The following is a 16,162-nucleotide window of genomic DNA, read 5'->3' on the forward strand; positions in this document are numbered from 1 at the left end:
AATTCCAAAGCGGAAGTGGACCATTGAGACTGGAGAGAGAAAAGGAGGAGAGGAAACGTTGCATGCTGAAGAGCGGGAGGTTGGGTTGACTCGACCAATACATTTCACATTTATTTTGCAGATGGTTGTTAGAGTTAGAACAACATATAAGCTATATCGTAGTTTATTGACTGAAAACAAGGAGTTGATTGTGTCCGGGTGAGTTGCTAGCCAGCTAGTAGCTAACTAGCGCCCGCCCCGACCGCAGCATCCGCACCGAAGCACTACGTTAGCAAGCCATCATTGGTCGCACACGCACATCGGAGCCGTGCAGCCTCCGTGCGCGAGGGAATATTCTGGTTATATTGGCAACAATTAACCATCATCAGAGACCTCCAGGTAAGTGTGTAGGGTACTGGCGGTTTCACGGATTGACTGACCCTTGTCCGATGGGCGTGCCTTGTGTGTTGCTCGGGAGAGAGAACAGCGACAGTCCGCAGTGATTACTGGTGCTTACTTGGTCGTCGTGAAAATGAAGCGCAAATGCCACGATTTGATAATTCAAACTCAATTTAAGCTTTCTGAATTGCTAGCACTTAGCAACAACTCATGATTGTAAAGTTATTATCAGTAGTCGATTCATATTGTTGTGCTCAATTCCAGCCCTTTGGCTTCATATAAGGTGTTGTCATTAGATACTCGCATCCTGGCCTGCCTGTCTGTGTGGGGCCTCCCTAGTGAGCAGGCGCTGTTATCTCCACCTCCATCAGCACTCGCTCTGTGCACAACAGGGGGACTGAAAGCCAGTCGCTAGCCTCATCAACTGTCTGACAATAACCTACCAGATGACATTATTCTTCAGGGCATATTAAAGGACATGGCTATTATTTTAATTGTGTGTGTGATTTAACTCCTCTGTGTCTCTGATAGGATGAGTGGTGATGAGATTAACCCCGCAGCAGTGGCCCAGGCAGTAGAGGACGTACAGGGAGACGACCGCTGGATGTCCCAGGTTAGTCTACCTTACTGCTAGCCTTGGATTTTGATTCTTAGTTATATTACACATAAGAGTTATTGGACGAAGGTCTCTTCTGTACTGGGGAGTTTTTTTAAAGAGCCCTACGCTTGGTCTGAACATTAACACATCGCTTGCGGTATGGTTTTGGAAAAATAAGGACCTTATCTTTCATATCCCCAAGAAATAATTTAAAAAAACACAAGGTTAAATTGATACACACCTTTTTTATAGGGTTATTGTTCCCACATGGCCATATTTCCATGTTGCTGTGCTAGATTACGGAAGACTGAGTGGACTATTGTGCTAATTTTCTATCTGCGTCTCGAACACCTGTGTGTAAACCAGAAGACGGACGCCGCAAACATAATGCTGGGGAATATGGCCATAATGCTGGGGAATATGGCCATAATGCTGGGGAATATGGCCATAATGCTGGGGAATATGGCCATAATGCTGGGGAATATGGCCATAATGCTGGGGAATATGGCCATAATGCTGGGGAATATGGCCATAATGCTGGGGAATATGGCCATAATGCTGGGGGATATGGCCATAATGCTGGGGGATATGGCCATAATGCTGGGGGATATGGCCATAATGCTGGGGAATATGGCCATAATGCTGGGGGATATGGCCATAATGCTGGGGAATATTTAAACTTTAAAAAAAATATATATATATATACACACACATATATGGCCGATTCATGAGATGCAGTATCTCATTTTTTTCCTAATAAGCTTTGTTGCACAGTTAATTTCAAACAGTCAGGAATAATCTAATGAATTCTGTGCTTGTAAAATTATATATAGGCTAAATATAAGCCTTCCACAACAATAAGACTCGCTAATGATGTAATAATTTGTTTAACCAGGCTTTCAAGTCTATAAAAAATCTATTTCATTTTTTTACACATTTAACCAGAGCTATTCACATCCACTAACAATGGCCAACTTCTGGTAGCAGGCATTCTAGAACATTAACACAGGTCTCATAAATCTCTTAGCACAAGCCCGCGTGAGTAGCAAGCTAATCTTATATACTTAACAAAAATATAAATGCAACAATTTCAAAGATTTTACTGAGTTACAGTTCATATAAGGAAATCAGTCAATTGAAATAAATTCATTAGGCCCTAATGTACAGATTTCACATAACTGGGAATACAGATATGCATCTGTTGGACACAGATAGAATACCGTAAAAGGTAGAGGTGTGGATCAGAACCAGTCAGTATCTGGTGTGACCACCATTAGCCTCATGCAGTGAGACACATCTCACAGAGTTGATCAGGCTGTTGATTGTGGCCTGTGGAATGTTGTCCCACTCCTCTTCAATGGCTGTGCGAAGTTGCTGAATATTGGCGGGACACGCTGTCGTATACGTCCATCCGAGAATCCCAAACATGTTCAATGTGTGGCATGTCTGGTGAGTATGCAGGCCATTGAAGAATTGCTACATTTTCAGCCTCCAGAATTTTTTTTAACAGATCCTTGTGACATGGGGCCATGCATTATCATGCTGAAACATGAGGTGATGGCGGCAGATGAATGGTACGACAATGGGCCTCAGGATATCATCACGGTATCTCTGTGCATTCAATTTGCCATTGATAAAATGCTATTGTGTTCATTGTTCATAGCTTATGCCTGCCCATACCATAACCCCACCGCCACCATGTGGCACTCTGTTCACAACGTGTACATCGGCAAACCATTTACCCACAGGCACCATACATGTGATCTGCAGTTGTGAGGCTGGTTGAAGGTACTGCCATATTTTTGGGCTCTTTTTTTATTTCAGCTCATGAAACATGGTACCAACACTACATGTTGTGTTTTATATTTTTGTTCAGTGTATTTAAAGTCTAGCCAACTTGGATCTATTTGCTTGCTAACGAGGCAAAACAGTTGAACTGTTATGTATGCACCTTCCTGTCTGTCTCCAACTGAACAGCATGCTAGCCTGTCCACAGATGTTGAAGTCAAATGGCCTACCCGGATAAGAAGATGCCCAGTTCTCAGAATGAGAACGAGTTGCCAATTCCTGATATAAATGAGTCTTTATGCTCATTGCACACAGTTCTAAAACACAGACTAGACAGCTAGCACTTAAGTCTAAAATAGTACCGCAATGCCACGTGCGACAGAAACCGATCATTCATTTTCCACAATCATGTTCATTGATACTCATTTTGGTAGGGTCTGCTGTGTTCTGTATTTTGAGTATCGTTAGAACGGTTTAGTTCTCCTTTATTACAGTAAAATAATGTCTAAGCGTTTCGGTGTCCATATGACCCATTCTGTTGGACCAATCCTCAAATGCAAATATTGAGTTTAAACTGCTTATTGTCAGAGAAGAGTAAGTTATCTTTCATTGTTGTGAGTGGGAGGGGCTTGGTGTCTGTGTGAGATGGAAGGTACACAGTGGGAGGGGCTTGGTGTCTGTGTGATGGAAGGTATGCAGTGGGAGGGGCTTGGTGTCTGTGTGAGATGGAAGGTATGCAGTGGGAGGGGCTTGGTGTCTGTGTGAGATGGAAGGTATGCAGTGGGAGGGGCTTGGTGTCTGTGTGAGATGGAAGGTATGCAGTGGGAGGGGCTTGGTGTCTGTGTGAGATGGAAGGTATGCAGTGGGAGGGGCTTGGTGTCTGTGTGAGATGGAAGGTATGCAGTGGGAGGGGCTTGGTGTCTGTGTGAGATGGAAGGTATGCAGTGGGAGGGGCTTGGTGTCTGTGTGAGATGGAAGGTATGCAGTGGGAGGGGCTTGGTGTCTGTGTGAGATGGAAGGTATGCAGTGGGAGGGGCTTGGTGTCTGTGTGAGATGGAAGTTATGCAGTGGGAGGGGCTTGGTGTCTGTGTGAGATGGAAGGTATGCAGTGGGAGGGACTTGGTGTCTGTGTGAGATGGAAGGTACGCGGTGGGAGGGGCTTGGTGTCTGTGTAAGATGGAAGGTACGCGGTGGGAGGGGCTTGGTGTCTGTGTGAGATGGAAGGTACGCGGTGGGAGGGGCTTGGTGTCTAAGAGATGGAAGGTACGCGGTGGGAGGGGCTTGGTGTCTGTGATGGAAGGTACACATTTGGAGGGGCTTGGTGTCTGTGTGAGATGGAAGGTACACAGTGGGAGGGGCTTGGTGTCTGTGTGAGATGGAAGGTATGCAGTGGGAGGGGCTTGGTGTCTGTGATGGAAGGTACGCAGTGGGAGGGGCTTGGTGTCTGTGATGGAAGGTACGCAGTGGGAGGGGCTTGGTGTCTGTGATGGAAGGTACGCAGTGGGAGGGGATTGGTGTCTGTGATGGAAGGTACGCAGTGGGAGGGGCTTGGTGTCTGTGTGAGATGGAAGGTACACATTTGGAGGGGCTTGGTGTCTGTGTGAGATGGAAGGTACACAGTGGGAGGGGCTTGGTGTCTGTGTGAGATGGAAGGTATGCAGTGGGAGGGGCTTGGTGTCTGTGATGGAAGGTACGCCGTGGGAGGGGCTTGGTGTCTGTGATGGAAGGTACGCAGTGGGAGGGGCTTGGTGTCTGTGATGGAAGGTACACAGTGGGAGGGGATTGGTGTCTGTGATGGAAGGTACGCAGTGGGAGGGGCTTGGTGTCTGTGTGAGATGGAAGGTACGCAGTGGGAGGGGCTTGGTGTCTGTGTGAGATGGAAGGTACGCGGTGGGAGGGGCTTGGTGTCTGTGTGAGATGGAAGGTACGCGGTGGGAGGGGCTTGGTGTCTAAGAGATGGAAGGTACGCGGTGGGAGGGGCTTGGTGTCTGTGATGGAAGGTACGCGGTGGGAGGGGCTTGGTGTCTGTGTGAGATGGAAGGTACGCAGTGGGGGGGCTTGGTGTCTGTGAGATGGAAGGTACGCAGTGGGAGGGGCTTGGTGTCTGTGTGAGATGGAAGGTCCGCAGTGGGGGGGCTTGGTGTCTGTGTGAGATGGAAGGTACGCAGTGGGAGGGGCTTGGTGTCTGTGTGAGATGGAAGGTACGCAGTGGGAGGGGCTTGGTGTCTGTGTGAGATGGAAGGTCCGCAGTGGGGGGGCTTGGTGTCTGTGTGAGATGGAAGGTACGCAGTGGGAGGGGCTTGGTGTCTGTGTGAGATGGAAGGTACGCAGTGGGAGGGGCTTGGCGTCTGTGTGAGATGGAAGGTACGCAGTGGGAGGGGCTTGGTGTCTGTGTGAGATGGAAGGTACGCAGTGGGAGGGGCTTGGTGTCTGTGTGAGATGGAAGGTACACATTTGGAGGGGCTTGGTGTCTGTGATGGAAGGTACGCAGTGGGAGGGGCTTGGTGTCTGTGATGGAAGGTACGCAGTGGGAGGGGCTTGGTGTCTGTGATGGAAGGTACGCAGTGGGAGGGGCTTGGTGTCTGTGATGGAAGGTACACAGTGGGAGGGGATTGGTGTCTGTGTGAGATGGAAGGTACGCAGTGGGAGGGGCTTGGTGTCTGTGTGAGATGGAAGGTACGTGGTGGGAGGGGCTTGGTGTCTGTGTGAGATGGAAGGTACGCGGTGGGAGGGGCTTGGTGTCTAAGAGATGGAAGGTACGCAGTGGGAGGGGCTTGGTGTCTGTGTGATGGAAGGTACGCAGTGGGAGGGCTCGGTGTCTGTGTGAGATGGAAGGTACGCAGTGGGGGGGCTCGGTGTCTGTGTGAGATGGAAGGTACGCAGTGGGGGGGCTTGGTGTCTGTGAGATGGAAGGTACGCAGGGGAGGGGCTTGGTGTCTGTGAGATGGAAGGTACGCAGTGGGGGGGCTTGGTGTCTGTGAGATGGAAGGTACGCAGTGGGGGGGCTTGGTGTCTTTGTGAGATGGAAGGTACGCAGTGGGGGGGCTTGGTGTCTGTGTGAGATGGAAGGTACGCAGTGGGGGGCTTGGTGTCTGTGTGAGATGGAAGGTACGCAGTGGGAGGGGCTTGGTGTCTGTGTGAGATGGAAGGTACGCAGTGGGAGGGGCTTGGTGTCTGTGTGAGATGGAAGGTACGCAGTGGGAGGGGCTTGGCGTCTGTGTGAGATGGAAGGTACGCAGTGGAGGGGGGGGATTGGTGTCTGTGTGAGATGGAAGGTACGCAGTGGGAGGGGCTTGGTGTCTGTGTGAGATGGAAGGTATGCAGTGGGAGGGGCTTGGTGTCTAAGAGATGGAAGGTAGGCGGTGGGAGGGGCTTGGTGTCTGTGATGGAAGGTAGACATTTGGAGGGGCTTGGTGTCTGTGATGGAAGGTACGCAGTGGGAGGGGCTTGGTGTCTGTGATGGAAGGTACGCAGTGGGAGGGGCTTGGTGTCTGTGATGGAAGGTACACAGTGGGAGGGGATTGGTGTCTGTGATGGAAGGTACGCAGTGGGAGGGGCTTGGTGTCTGTGTGAGATGGAAGGTACGCAGTGGGAGGGGCTTGGTGTCTGTGTGAGATGGAAGGTATGCAGTGGGAGGGGCTTGGTGTCTGTGATGGAAGGTACGCAGTGGGAGGGGCTTGGTGTCTGTGATGGAAGGTACGCAGTGGGAGGGGCTTGGTGTCTGTGTGATGGAAGGTACGCGGTGGGAGGGGCTTGGTGTCTGTGAGATGGAAGGTACGCAGTGGGAGGGGCTTGGTGTCTGTAATGGAAGGTCCGCAGTGGGAGGGGCTTGGTGTCTGTGTGAGATGGAAGGTACGCGGTGGGAGGGGCTTGGTGTCTAAGAGATGGAAGGTACGCGGTGGGAGGGGCTTGGTGTCTGTGAGATGGAAGGTACGCGGTGGGAGGGGCTTGGTGTCTGTGTGAGATGGAAGGTACGCAGTGGGGGGGCTTGGTGTCTGTGTGAGATGGAAGGTACGCAGTGGGGGGGGGTGTCTTGGTGTCTGTGTGAGATGGAAGGTACGCAGTGGGGGGGGCTTGGTGTCTGTGTGAGATGGAAGGTACGCGGTGGGAGGGGCTTGGTGTCTGTGATGGAAGGTACACATTTGGAGGGGCTTGGTGTCTGTGTGAGATGGAAGGTATGCAGTGGGAGGGGCGTGGTGTCTGTGATGGAAGGTACGCGGTGGGAGGGGCTTGGTGTCTGTGTGAGATGGAAGGTACGCAGTGGGAGGGGCTTGGTGTCTGTGTGAGATGGAAGGTACGCAGTGGGAGGGGCTTGGTGTCTGTGTGAGATGGAAGGTACGCAGTGGGAGGGGCTTGGTGTCTGTGTGATGGAAGGTACGCAGTGGGAGGGGCTTGGTGTCTGTGTGAGATGGAAGGTACGCAGTGGGAGGGGCTTGGTGTCTGTGTGAGATGGAAGGTACGCAGTGGGAGGGGCTTGGTGTCTGTGTGAGATGGAAGGTACGCAGTGGGGGGGCTTGGTGTCTGTGTGAGATGGAAGGTACGCAGTGGGAGGGGCTTGGTGTCTGTGTGAGATGGAAGGTACGCAGTGGGAGGGGCTTGGTGTCTGTGTGAGATGGAAGGTACGCAGTGGGGGGGCTTGGTGTCTGTGTGAGATGGAAGGTACGCAGTGCAGAAGGAGCGAAGGCGAGACCAAAAATACTCTTAAAAAAAAAAAAAAAGTATCTTGATTCTTGCGATACAGGCATTTGGAACATTGTGCTAAAACACAAATTAATTTGATATATCGCCCAGGCCTACACAAACGTGTTGTCACTGAAAAATACTGTTGGCTGCAACTGTTAAGACAGTGTACAGTAAGTGTGAATTTAGCATTTGTGAAATTATTTTGATTTGATATGAAACTGTTTCCAGAATTACCGCAATTGAGAACTGTTTCACGTTTAGATGGAGTTTTTGGCTATCAGAGAACGGTTGATTGTCAATGAGAATGAATTCCATTATCTTGGCTTTAATGGATTACGCCTTTGAATTGCCTCACTGAAATTGTCTTACTCTTTCAAATGACTGCTCAATGTTGGCATTTTTAGCTAATATCAGCCCATTCCGATATGTTCACCAATTTATATTGTGCTTCCCTAATTTGTATTATTATTGTTGGGCATAAGACTGTAAAAATACCAGGCAAATCAACTCCAAGAGATAAACATTTTGTAAATCTGTTCCAAAGTAATATAGATACTGTATGTGATCATATACAAAAATGGAATGAATGTTTTAATTCCGATATTATATCTGTTTGGGCCTCTTGCAGTCGGTCCGGCCTCTGACCATCCCCTCAAAATAATGTTTTTCCCCACAGCTGAATCTATTTGATGATCCCTAGCATAGAGGAAACCTAACATGGCTGAATCTACTTGATGATCCCTAGCATAGAGGAAACCTAACATGGCTGAATCTACTTGATGATCGCTAGCATAGAGGAAACCTAACATGGCTGAATCTACTTGATCCCTAGCATAGAGGAAACCTAACATGGCTGAATCTACTTGATGATCCCTAGCATAGAGGAAACCTAACATGGCTGAATCTACTTGATGATCGCTAGCATAGAGGAAACCTAACATGGCTGAATCTACTTGATGATCGCTAGCATAGAGGAAACCTAACATGGCTGAATCTACTTGATGATCGCTAGCATAGAGGAAACCTAACATGGCTGAATCTACTTGATGATCGCTAGCATAGAGGAAACCTAACATGGCTGAATCTACTTGATGATCGCTAGCATAGAGGAAACCTAACATGGCTGGCTGAATCTACTTGATGATCCCTAGCATAGAGGAAACCTAACATGGCTGGCTGAATCTACTTGATGATCCCTAGCATAGAGGAAACCTAACATGGCTGAAACAGTCATGACCCTCCTATGTTCATCTCTATCTTCACCATTGTGTAACATTATCTTGTTGTGTAGTAGTGTCTGCCTGGTGATGATGACATGTGTTTGTGCAGCACACAAGATTTGTTCAGGAGTGTAAGGACGCGGAGCCGGAGGTGCTGTTTATAGGAGACTCCATGGTGCAGCTAATGCAGCAGTACGAGGTGAGGGAGGACAGCTGCCTGTGTATACATACTGTGTTATGTCACTTAGAATCCTGTGTGTGTTGACCTCAGTGCATGTGTTCGTTTTTCTTTGTGCTATGACCCTGGTGTTTTTCATAACAACAACTAAGTCCAAACATTGTTAAAATAAAATAAACAAAAACAGTACCAGTCAAAGTTTGGACACCTACTCATTCAAGGGTTTTTAATAGAATAATAGTGAAGACATAAAATCTATGAAATAACACATGGAATCATGTAGTAACCAAAAAAGTGTTAAACAAATCAAAATATATTTTAGATTTTTCAAATTAGCCACACTTTGCCTTGATGAGAGCTTTGCACACTCTTGGTATTCTCTCAACCAGCTTCATTAGGTAGTCACCTGGAATGCATTTAAATTAACTGGTGTGCCTTGTTAAAAGTTCATTTGTGGAATTTCTTTCCTTAATGCATTTGAGCCAATCAGTTGTGTTGTGACAAGTTAGCCCTATTCGGTAAAAGACCAAGTCCATATTATGGCGATAATCTGGAAAATTTCAAGATTCTTCAAGTGCAGTCACAAAAGCCATCAAGCGATATAATGAAACTGGCTTTCATGAGGACCGCCACAGGAAAGGAACACCCAAAGTTACCTCCGCTGCAGAGGATAAGTTCATTAGAGTTAACTGCACCTCAGATTGCAGCCCAAATAAATGCTTCAGAGTTGAAGTAACAGACACATCTCAACATCAACTATTCAAAGGAGACTGCATGAATCAGGCCTTGATGGTCGGATTGCTGCAAAGAAATCACGACTAAAGGACACCAATAATAAGAAGATAATTTCTTGGGTCAAGAAACACGAGCAATGGACATTAGACCGGTGGAAAACTGTCCTTTGGTCTGTTGAGTCCAAATTTGACCTTTTTAGTTCCAACTGCCGTGTCTTTGTGATGCAGAGTAGGTGAACGGATGATCTCCACATGTGTGGTTCCCATCGTGAAGCATGGAAGAGGAGGTCTGATGGTGCTCTACTGGTGACACTAGTGATTTATTTAGAATTCAAGACAAACTTAACCAGCATGGCTACAACCACATTCTGCAGCGATACGCCATCCCATCTGGTTTTCACTTACTGGGACTATCATTTGTTTTCCCACAGGAGAATGACCCAATACACCTCTAGGCTGTGTACGGGCTATTTGACCAAGACGGAACATGATGGAGGGCAGCATCAGATGACCTGACCATAACCCAATTGAGATGGTTTGGAATAAGTTGAAACGCAGAGTGAAGGAAAGCAGCCAACAAGTGCTGAGTATACTCCGACTGTTGGAAAAGCATTCCATGTGATGCTGGTTGAGAGAATGCCAGGAGTGTGCAAAGCTGTCATAAAGGCAAAGGGTGGCTACTTTGAAGAATCTAAAATATATTTGGATTTGTTCAACATTTTAAAGTTTTTTTTTTATTACAACATAATTCCATGTGTTAGTTCATAGTTTTGATGTCTTCACTATTATTCTACAATGTAGAAAATAGTAAAAATAAAATAAAGAAAAACCCTTGAATCAGGCGTCAACCCCCGCCACAAAGATGTACTTTTCCATGACCCAGGATTTCTCCATGCTCCTCTGTGCATATCACAGGACTTCGCATCAGTCCGGAGAGGCCTTGAGCTATTGGGAATACACATTTTCTGAAGTTCGTTTAAATAATTACACCTCTCATACACAAAGGGCTTAAACCTAACACTACTTTCAGTCTTTAAGGATATATGAAAACAATCTATTCATACTAAGAAGATTATAATTATATGAAATAGTAATGTACAATCAACTCAAATGACTAAAAACAGATCAGGCATGTAGAAATGATAATGGACCTAATATATATTTTTTATAGTCTTTTGAGAACTAACAATCACCATAATAAAAGCTAGACGGGGAGAATTGAACATTCCCAAAATATTGAATTTAGCAGTATTGATTTTATGTTTTAGCAAAAAGAACACCATAGACATAGCAAAACTGCAACATTTTGGGGCCTCCAGAGTGGTGCAGTGGTCGAGTCGTGCATCGCAGTGCTAGTTGTGCCACTAGAGATCCTGGTTCAAGGCCAGGCTCTGTCGCAGCCGGCCACGACCGGGAGACCCATGGGGCGGCTCACAATTGTCCCAGGGTCGTCCGGGTTAGGGGAGGGTTTGGCCGGCAGGGATGTCCTTGTCCCATCGCGCTCTAGCGACTCCTGTGACGGGCCGGGCGCATGCACGCTGACACGGTTGCCAGGTGTACAGTGTTTCCTCTGACACATTGGTGTGACTGGCTTCCGGGTTAAGCGGGCATTGTGTCAAGAAGCAGTGCGGCTTGGTTGAGTCGTGTTTCAGAGGACGCACGGCTCTCGACTTTCAACTTTCCTGAGTCCGTTCAGGAGTTGCTGCAATGAGACAAGACTAAATACCAATTTGGATGCCATGAAATTGGGGAGAATAAGGTCAAATGTGAGCTCTATGGCAAAATGTGTAGAATTGCGAGATTCACTTTTAAAACTGCAAACATTTCTCCTACACTGCCAGGATGGGGGCTTCTAAAATGTTCTCTAAAATTCAGACTGGCTGACCAAACCTATAGCCACACCCACCACCTAAGCCCCTTTTTTGTTCCAGAAAAAAAAACCTGTGTGTGTCCACAGATCTGGCGGGAGCTTTTCTCTCCACTGCACGCGCTCAACTTTGGAATCGGGGGAGACACCACCTGTAATGTGCTGTGGAGGCTGCAGAATGGAGAACTGGACAACATCAGGCCCAAGGTGAGATTCAACTGGGCCAGCACAGGCCCTGAGAGGGAAAAGGGCACAGCACAGGGGGACAGTTTTGGGCCTGCAATGCTTTTCATCCAGATCAGAACACCTAATCAATACCTCATTGGTCCCCTCCAGGTGACTGTGGTGTGGGTCGGAACCAACAATCATGAGCACTCAGCTGAGCAAGTTGCAGGGGGAATCCTTGCAATTGCACAGCTGCTCACCTCCCGTCTTCCAAAGACTAAGGTTGTTGTTCTGGTAAGTGAAGTTTTTGTTTTTTTGTCTACAGTGTATCTGGAGTATAACATTTCAATCTCATGCAGTGTTTGCATTCAGGAAGTTTGCATTATCACCTCAGTGTCAATACTATATGAGCATGTGCAGTGGGGAGAACAAGTATTTGATAACCTGCAAAATCTGCAGTGTTTCCTACTTACAAAGAATGTAGAGGTCTGTACGTTTTATCATAGGTACACTTCAACTGTGAGAGACGGAATCTAAAACAAAAATCCAGAAAATCACATTGTATGATTTGTAAGTAATTAATTTGCATTTTATTGCATGACATAAGTATTTGATGCATCAGAAAAGCAGAACTTAATATTTGGTACAGAAACCTTTGTCTGCAATTACAGAGATCATACGTTTCCTGTAGTTCTTGACCAGGTTTGCACAAACTGCAGCAGGGATTTTGGCCCACTCCTCCATACAGACCTTCTCCAGATCCTTCAGGTTTCGGGGCTGTCGCTGGACAATACGGACTTTCAGCTCCCTCCAAAGATTTTCTATTGGGTTCAGGTCTGGAGACTGGTTAGGCCAATCCAGGACCTTGAGATGCTTCTTACGAAGCCACTCCTTAGTTGCCCTGGATGTGTGTTTCGGGTCGTTGTCATGCTGGAAGACCCAGCCACGACCCATCTTCAATGCTCTTACTGAGGGAAGGAGGTTGTTGGCCAAGATCTTGTGATACATGGCCCCATCCATCCTCCCCTCAATACGGTGCAGTCGTCCTGTCCCCTTTGCAGAAAAGCATCCCCAAAGAATGATGTTTCCACCATCATGTTTCACGGTTGGGATGGTGTTCTTGGGGTTGTACTCATCCTTCTTCCTCCAAACACGGCAAGTGGAGTTTAGACCAAAAAGCAATATTTTTGTCTCATCAGACCACATGACCTTCTCCCATTCCTCCTCTGGATCAACCAGATGGTCATTGGCAAACTTGAGACGGGCCTGGACATGCGCTGGCTTGAGCAGGGGGACCTTGTGTGCGCTGCAGGATTTTAATCCATGACGGCGTAGTGTGTTACTAATGGTTCTCTTTGAGACTGTGGTCCCAGCTCTCTTCAGGTCATTGACCAGGTTCTGCCGTGTAGTTCTGGGCTGATCCCTCACCTTCCTCATGATCATTGATGCCCCACGAGGTGAGATCTTGCATGGAGCCCCAGACTGAGGGTGATTGACCATCATCTTGAACTTCTTCCATTTTCTAATAATTGCGCCAACAGTTGTTGCCTTCTCACCAAGCTGCTTGCCTATTGTCCTGTAGCCCATCCCAGCCTTGTGCAGGTCTACAATTTTATCCCTGATGTCCTTACACAGCGCTCTGGTCTTGGCCATTGTGGAGAGGTTGGAGTCTGTTTGATTGAGTGTGTGGACAGGTGCAGTTAATACAGGTAATGAGTGGAGAACAGGAGGGCTTCTTAAAGAAAAACAGGTCTGTGAGAGCCGGAATTCTTACTGGTTGGTAGGTGATCATATACTTATGTCATGCAATAAAATGCAAATGAATTACTTAAAAATCATACAATGTGATTTTCTGGATTTTTGTTTTAGATTCCGTCTCTCACAGTTGAAGTTGTACCTATGATAAAAATTCCAGACCTCTACATGCTTTGTAAGTAGGAAAACCTGCAAAAATCGGCAGTGTATCAAATACTTGTTCGCCCCACTGTATATTAGAATCAGGCTTGGGCTCAATTCAGAATTTAATTGAGGATGCTTCATATATTTTAAATGTTTATTAGAGTTGAATCAAAGCAGGAAACAGGATACAGATATGCAATTTTGAGTTTGAATTTAAGGAAATAACATCATATATAAATGCATATAAAATATTGTTGAAACAGTAGATTTTCAGGACAAACTCTTAAAATGAATGATCAAGGAAAACAAAATATATACACTACCGTTCAAAAGTTGTGTCACTTAGAGGCCCATTATCAGCAACCATCCCTCCTGTGTTCCAATGTCAAGTTGTGTTAGCTAATCCAAGTTTATCATTTTAAAAGGCTAATTGATCATTAGAAAACCCTTTTGCAAGTATGTTAGCACAGCTGAAAACTGTTGTCCTGATTTTAAAGAAGCAATAAAATTGGCCTTCTTTAGACTAGTTGAGTATCTGGGGTTTCAGCATTTGTGGGTTCGATTACAGGCTCAAAATAGCCAAAAACAAAGAACTTTCTTCTGCTACTCGTCAGTCTATTCTTCTTCTGAGAAATTAAGGCTATTCCATGCGAAAAATTGCCAAGATACTGAAAATCCCGTACAACGCTGTGTACTATTCCCTTCACAGAATAGTGCAAACTGATTCTGAATTGTGCCCAACCCTGATTTTAGGATTATGCATTTACAGATGTTTGTCCTTTTAGTAACTAACCTCTTCTGTCTGTATATCTCAGGGTCTGTTGGCACGGGGTGACGGGCCCAACCCGCTGCGGGTGAAGAACGCGGCGGTGAATGGCTTCCTGCGCTCCTGGCTGCCACGGCTGGGCCAGGCCCAGTTCCTGGACGTGGGGGCGGGCTTTGTGCACTCTGACGGGACCATCTCCACACGGGACATGTTTGATTTCCTGCACCTGACGGCGGCGGGCTACCGGGCCATCGCCAAGCCCCTCAGTGACCTACTGCTGCAGATACTGGATGAGACGCCTGAGGAGAAGAGGGCCTCGCTGGTCTGAGGCCCACACCCCAGGGGCCACACAGCCAGGGACATGCTTCACTGACTCCCTCCTTCTGTTGGGGAGTAGCTGGAAGTTTCCCCAAACCACTTTTCCAGGGTCTGGTCCTAGATCTGTGGTTAGGGGCAACTTCTACCTGGAGTCTCTACTGGGAACAGGGGAGGGGGGATAGTCAGGGGTGAGGCATGCTCCTGTCTGGGGAAGGGGTCAGATCAATATATGTCACTCACATGAGGGGGCTGGGCCAAGCAGAGAGAATGGGCACTCTCATGTGAGTGGAACTGAAACTGCAGGAGGGAGAGTGCATGGGATCATGTGCATGTGTGCGGGGTGACTGTGTGGAGAGAGTCAACAACTTCCAGAGAGATCTACATACATGCTGTAGCAGCAACAGTAGCACTTGCGGTCAGAGAGATCTGATAGTGGGAGGATAGAGAGAGAGATGGGACATTTCTGAAGTACACCTGCACAAGCATTATAGAGAGGCCAATGGCACACATGCATAGACCCCTCCCAAAAAAAACACACACTGTAGTAGACTGTAAAATGTCAGTTTTGCCATATGAAATGTAAAGTAGCTTCCTACTCGGTCACAGCTTAGCTGCACAGTAATAAGCACTCCGATGCGTTCTCTCTCAGAAATCAGTTTGAGTTGGCTCCATTTGCCCCAACAGACTTTTTAAAAGCTTACCATCTGAGGACCAACTGCGAAATATTCTCTCCTCCCCCTCTCTCTGCTTTGACACACACACACACACACACAGCAGTGAAGTCAAAGCTATCTTCCCGTAATGGCCTTCTGCCATACACACACTGTCAGACACTGCCTCTCTTACACACAGAAAAAACTGTAACTAAAATCCCTGCACTTTCTCTCTCCTGCTCACTCTCGCCGCTCTTCATTTTTGTCCTTATTTTGTCTTGTGTAGTATACAGAACCCCCATCCAGCCCTGGCCACACTACCACCTGCCTCCTAACACATGACATTGTCGCAGGACGACTTAAACAGTGGCATCATGATAAAGCTATTGACACACAACATTGATTGAATTACTAGTCTACTACACTAAAAACCGACCACAGGTCACATAGAGAATGTCATGTGTTTGACCTTTCAACCCTGTTTTGTTTCCTGGTGCAGTTGAACTGAAGTGGTTAGAGGTCCTCTTGCTGAGCACCGACTGCTCTCATGTTATAACCGTCTACACGTATTCTTCTTGCGCTGTGTTGATCTACATTCTGTATACGCGTGTGTGAGTAAACCTTAAACATAGCTGGAGGTGAGAAGTGTGTATGTCACTTATGTTTGAGTCTGTGCATTGTTTGTATGACTGTTTAGAAATGGCCCATTTGTATATAATACATATATATGTGTGTGTGTGAAGCTTGGATAGATGGCCTTGTGTTGCGAATGTGGTAGTGTTTGTAAGAGAATGACCATTAGTGAGCATCTGTATTTGGTGCAAACTGTGCACTATATCTGGCTTATTGTCACATGCTGAGAAGACGGCGCAATCCAATAAAGGACCATGGATGTATATCATTTGTGGTGTTGCT

The 16,162-nt window shown here is 46.9% G+C and overlaps 1 protein-coding gene across 1 annotated transcript; it reads left to right on the forward strand.

The window, feature by feature from the left end:
• Positions 1-16,143, forward strand: LOC139418373 (platelet-activating factor acetylhydrolase IB subunit alpha2-like). The gene is made up of 6 exons (XM_071167771.1): positions 1-378; positions 910-991; positions 8,777-8,866; positions 11,537-11,653; positions 11,783-11,905; positions 14,326-16,143. The coding sequence occupies exons 2-6, from the start codon at positions 911-913 to the stop codon at positions 14,602-14,604; spliced, it is 690 nt and encodes a 229-aa protein (XP_071023872.1). The 5' UTR covers positions 1-378; position 910; the 3' UTR covers positions 14,605-16,143.
• Positions 16,144-16,162: the final 19 nt, after the last annotated feature.

Source organism: Oncorhynchus clarkii, chromosome 10, assembly GCF_045791955.1.
Source record: "Oncorhynchus clarkii lewisi isolate Uvic-CL-2024 chromosome 10, UVic_Ocla_1.0, whole genome shotgun sequence".
NCBI lineage: Eukaryota > Metazoa > Chordata > Actinopteri > Salmoniformes > Salmonidae > Oncorhynchus > Oncorhynchus clarkii.

Excerpts from the sequence above, each read along its gene's own strand:
- LOC139418373 (XM_071167771.1), top strand. The coding sequence starts at position 911 with ATGAGTGGTGATGAGATTAACCCCGCAGCAGTGGCCCAGGCAGTAGAG. Across the intron at positions 992-8,776 it reads ACGACCGCTGGATGTCCCAG|CACACAAGATTTGTTCAGGA; the intron begins GTTAGTCTACCT and ends GTGTTTGTGCAG. Across the intron at positions 11,906-14,325 it reads AGACTAAGGTTGTTGTTCTG|GGTCTGTTGGCACGGGGTGA; the intron begins GTAAGTGAAGTT and ends TGTATATCTCAG.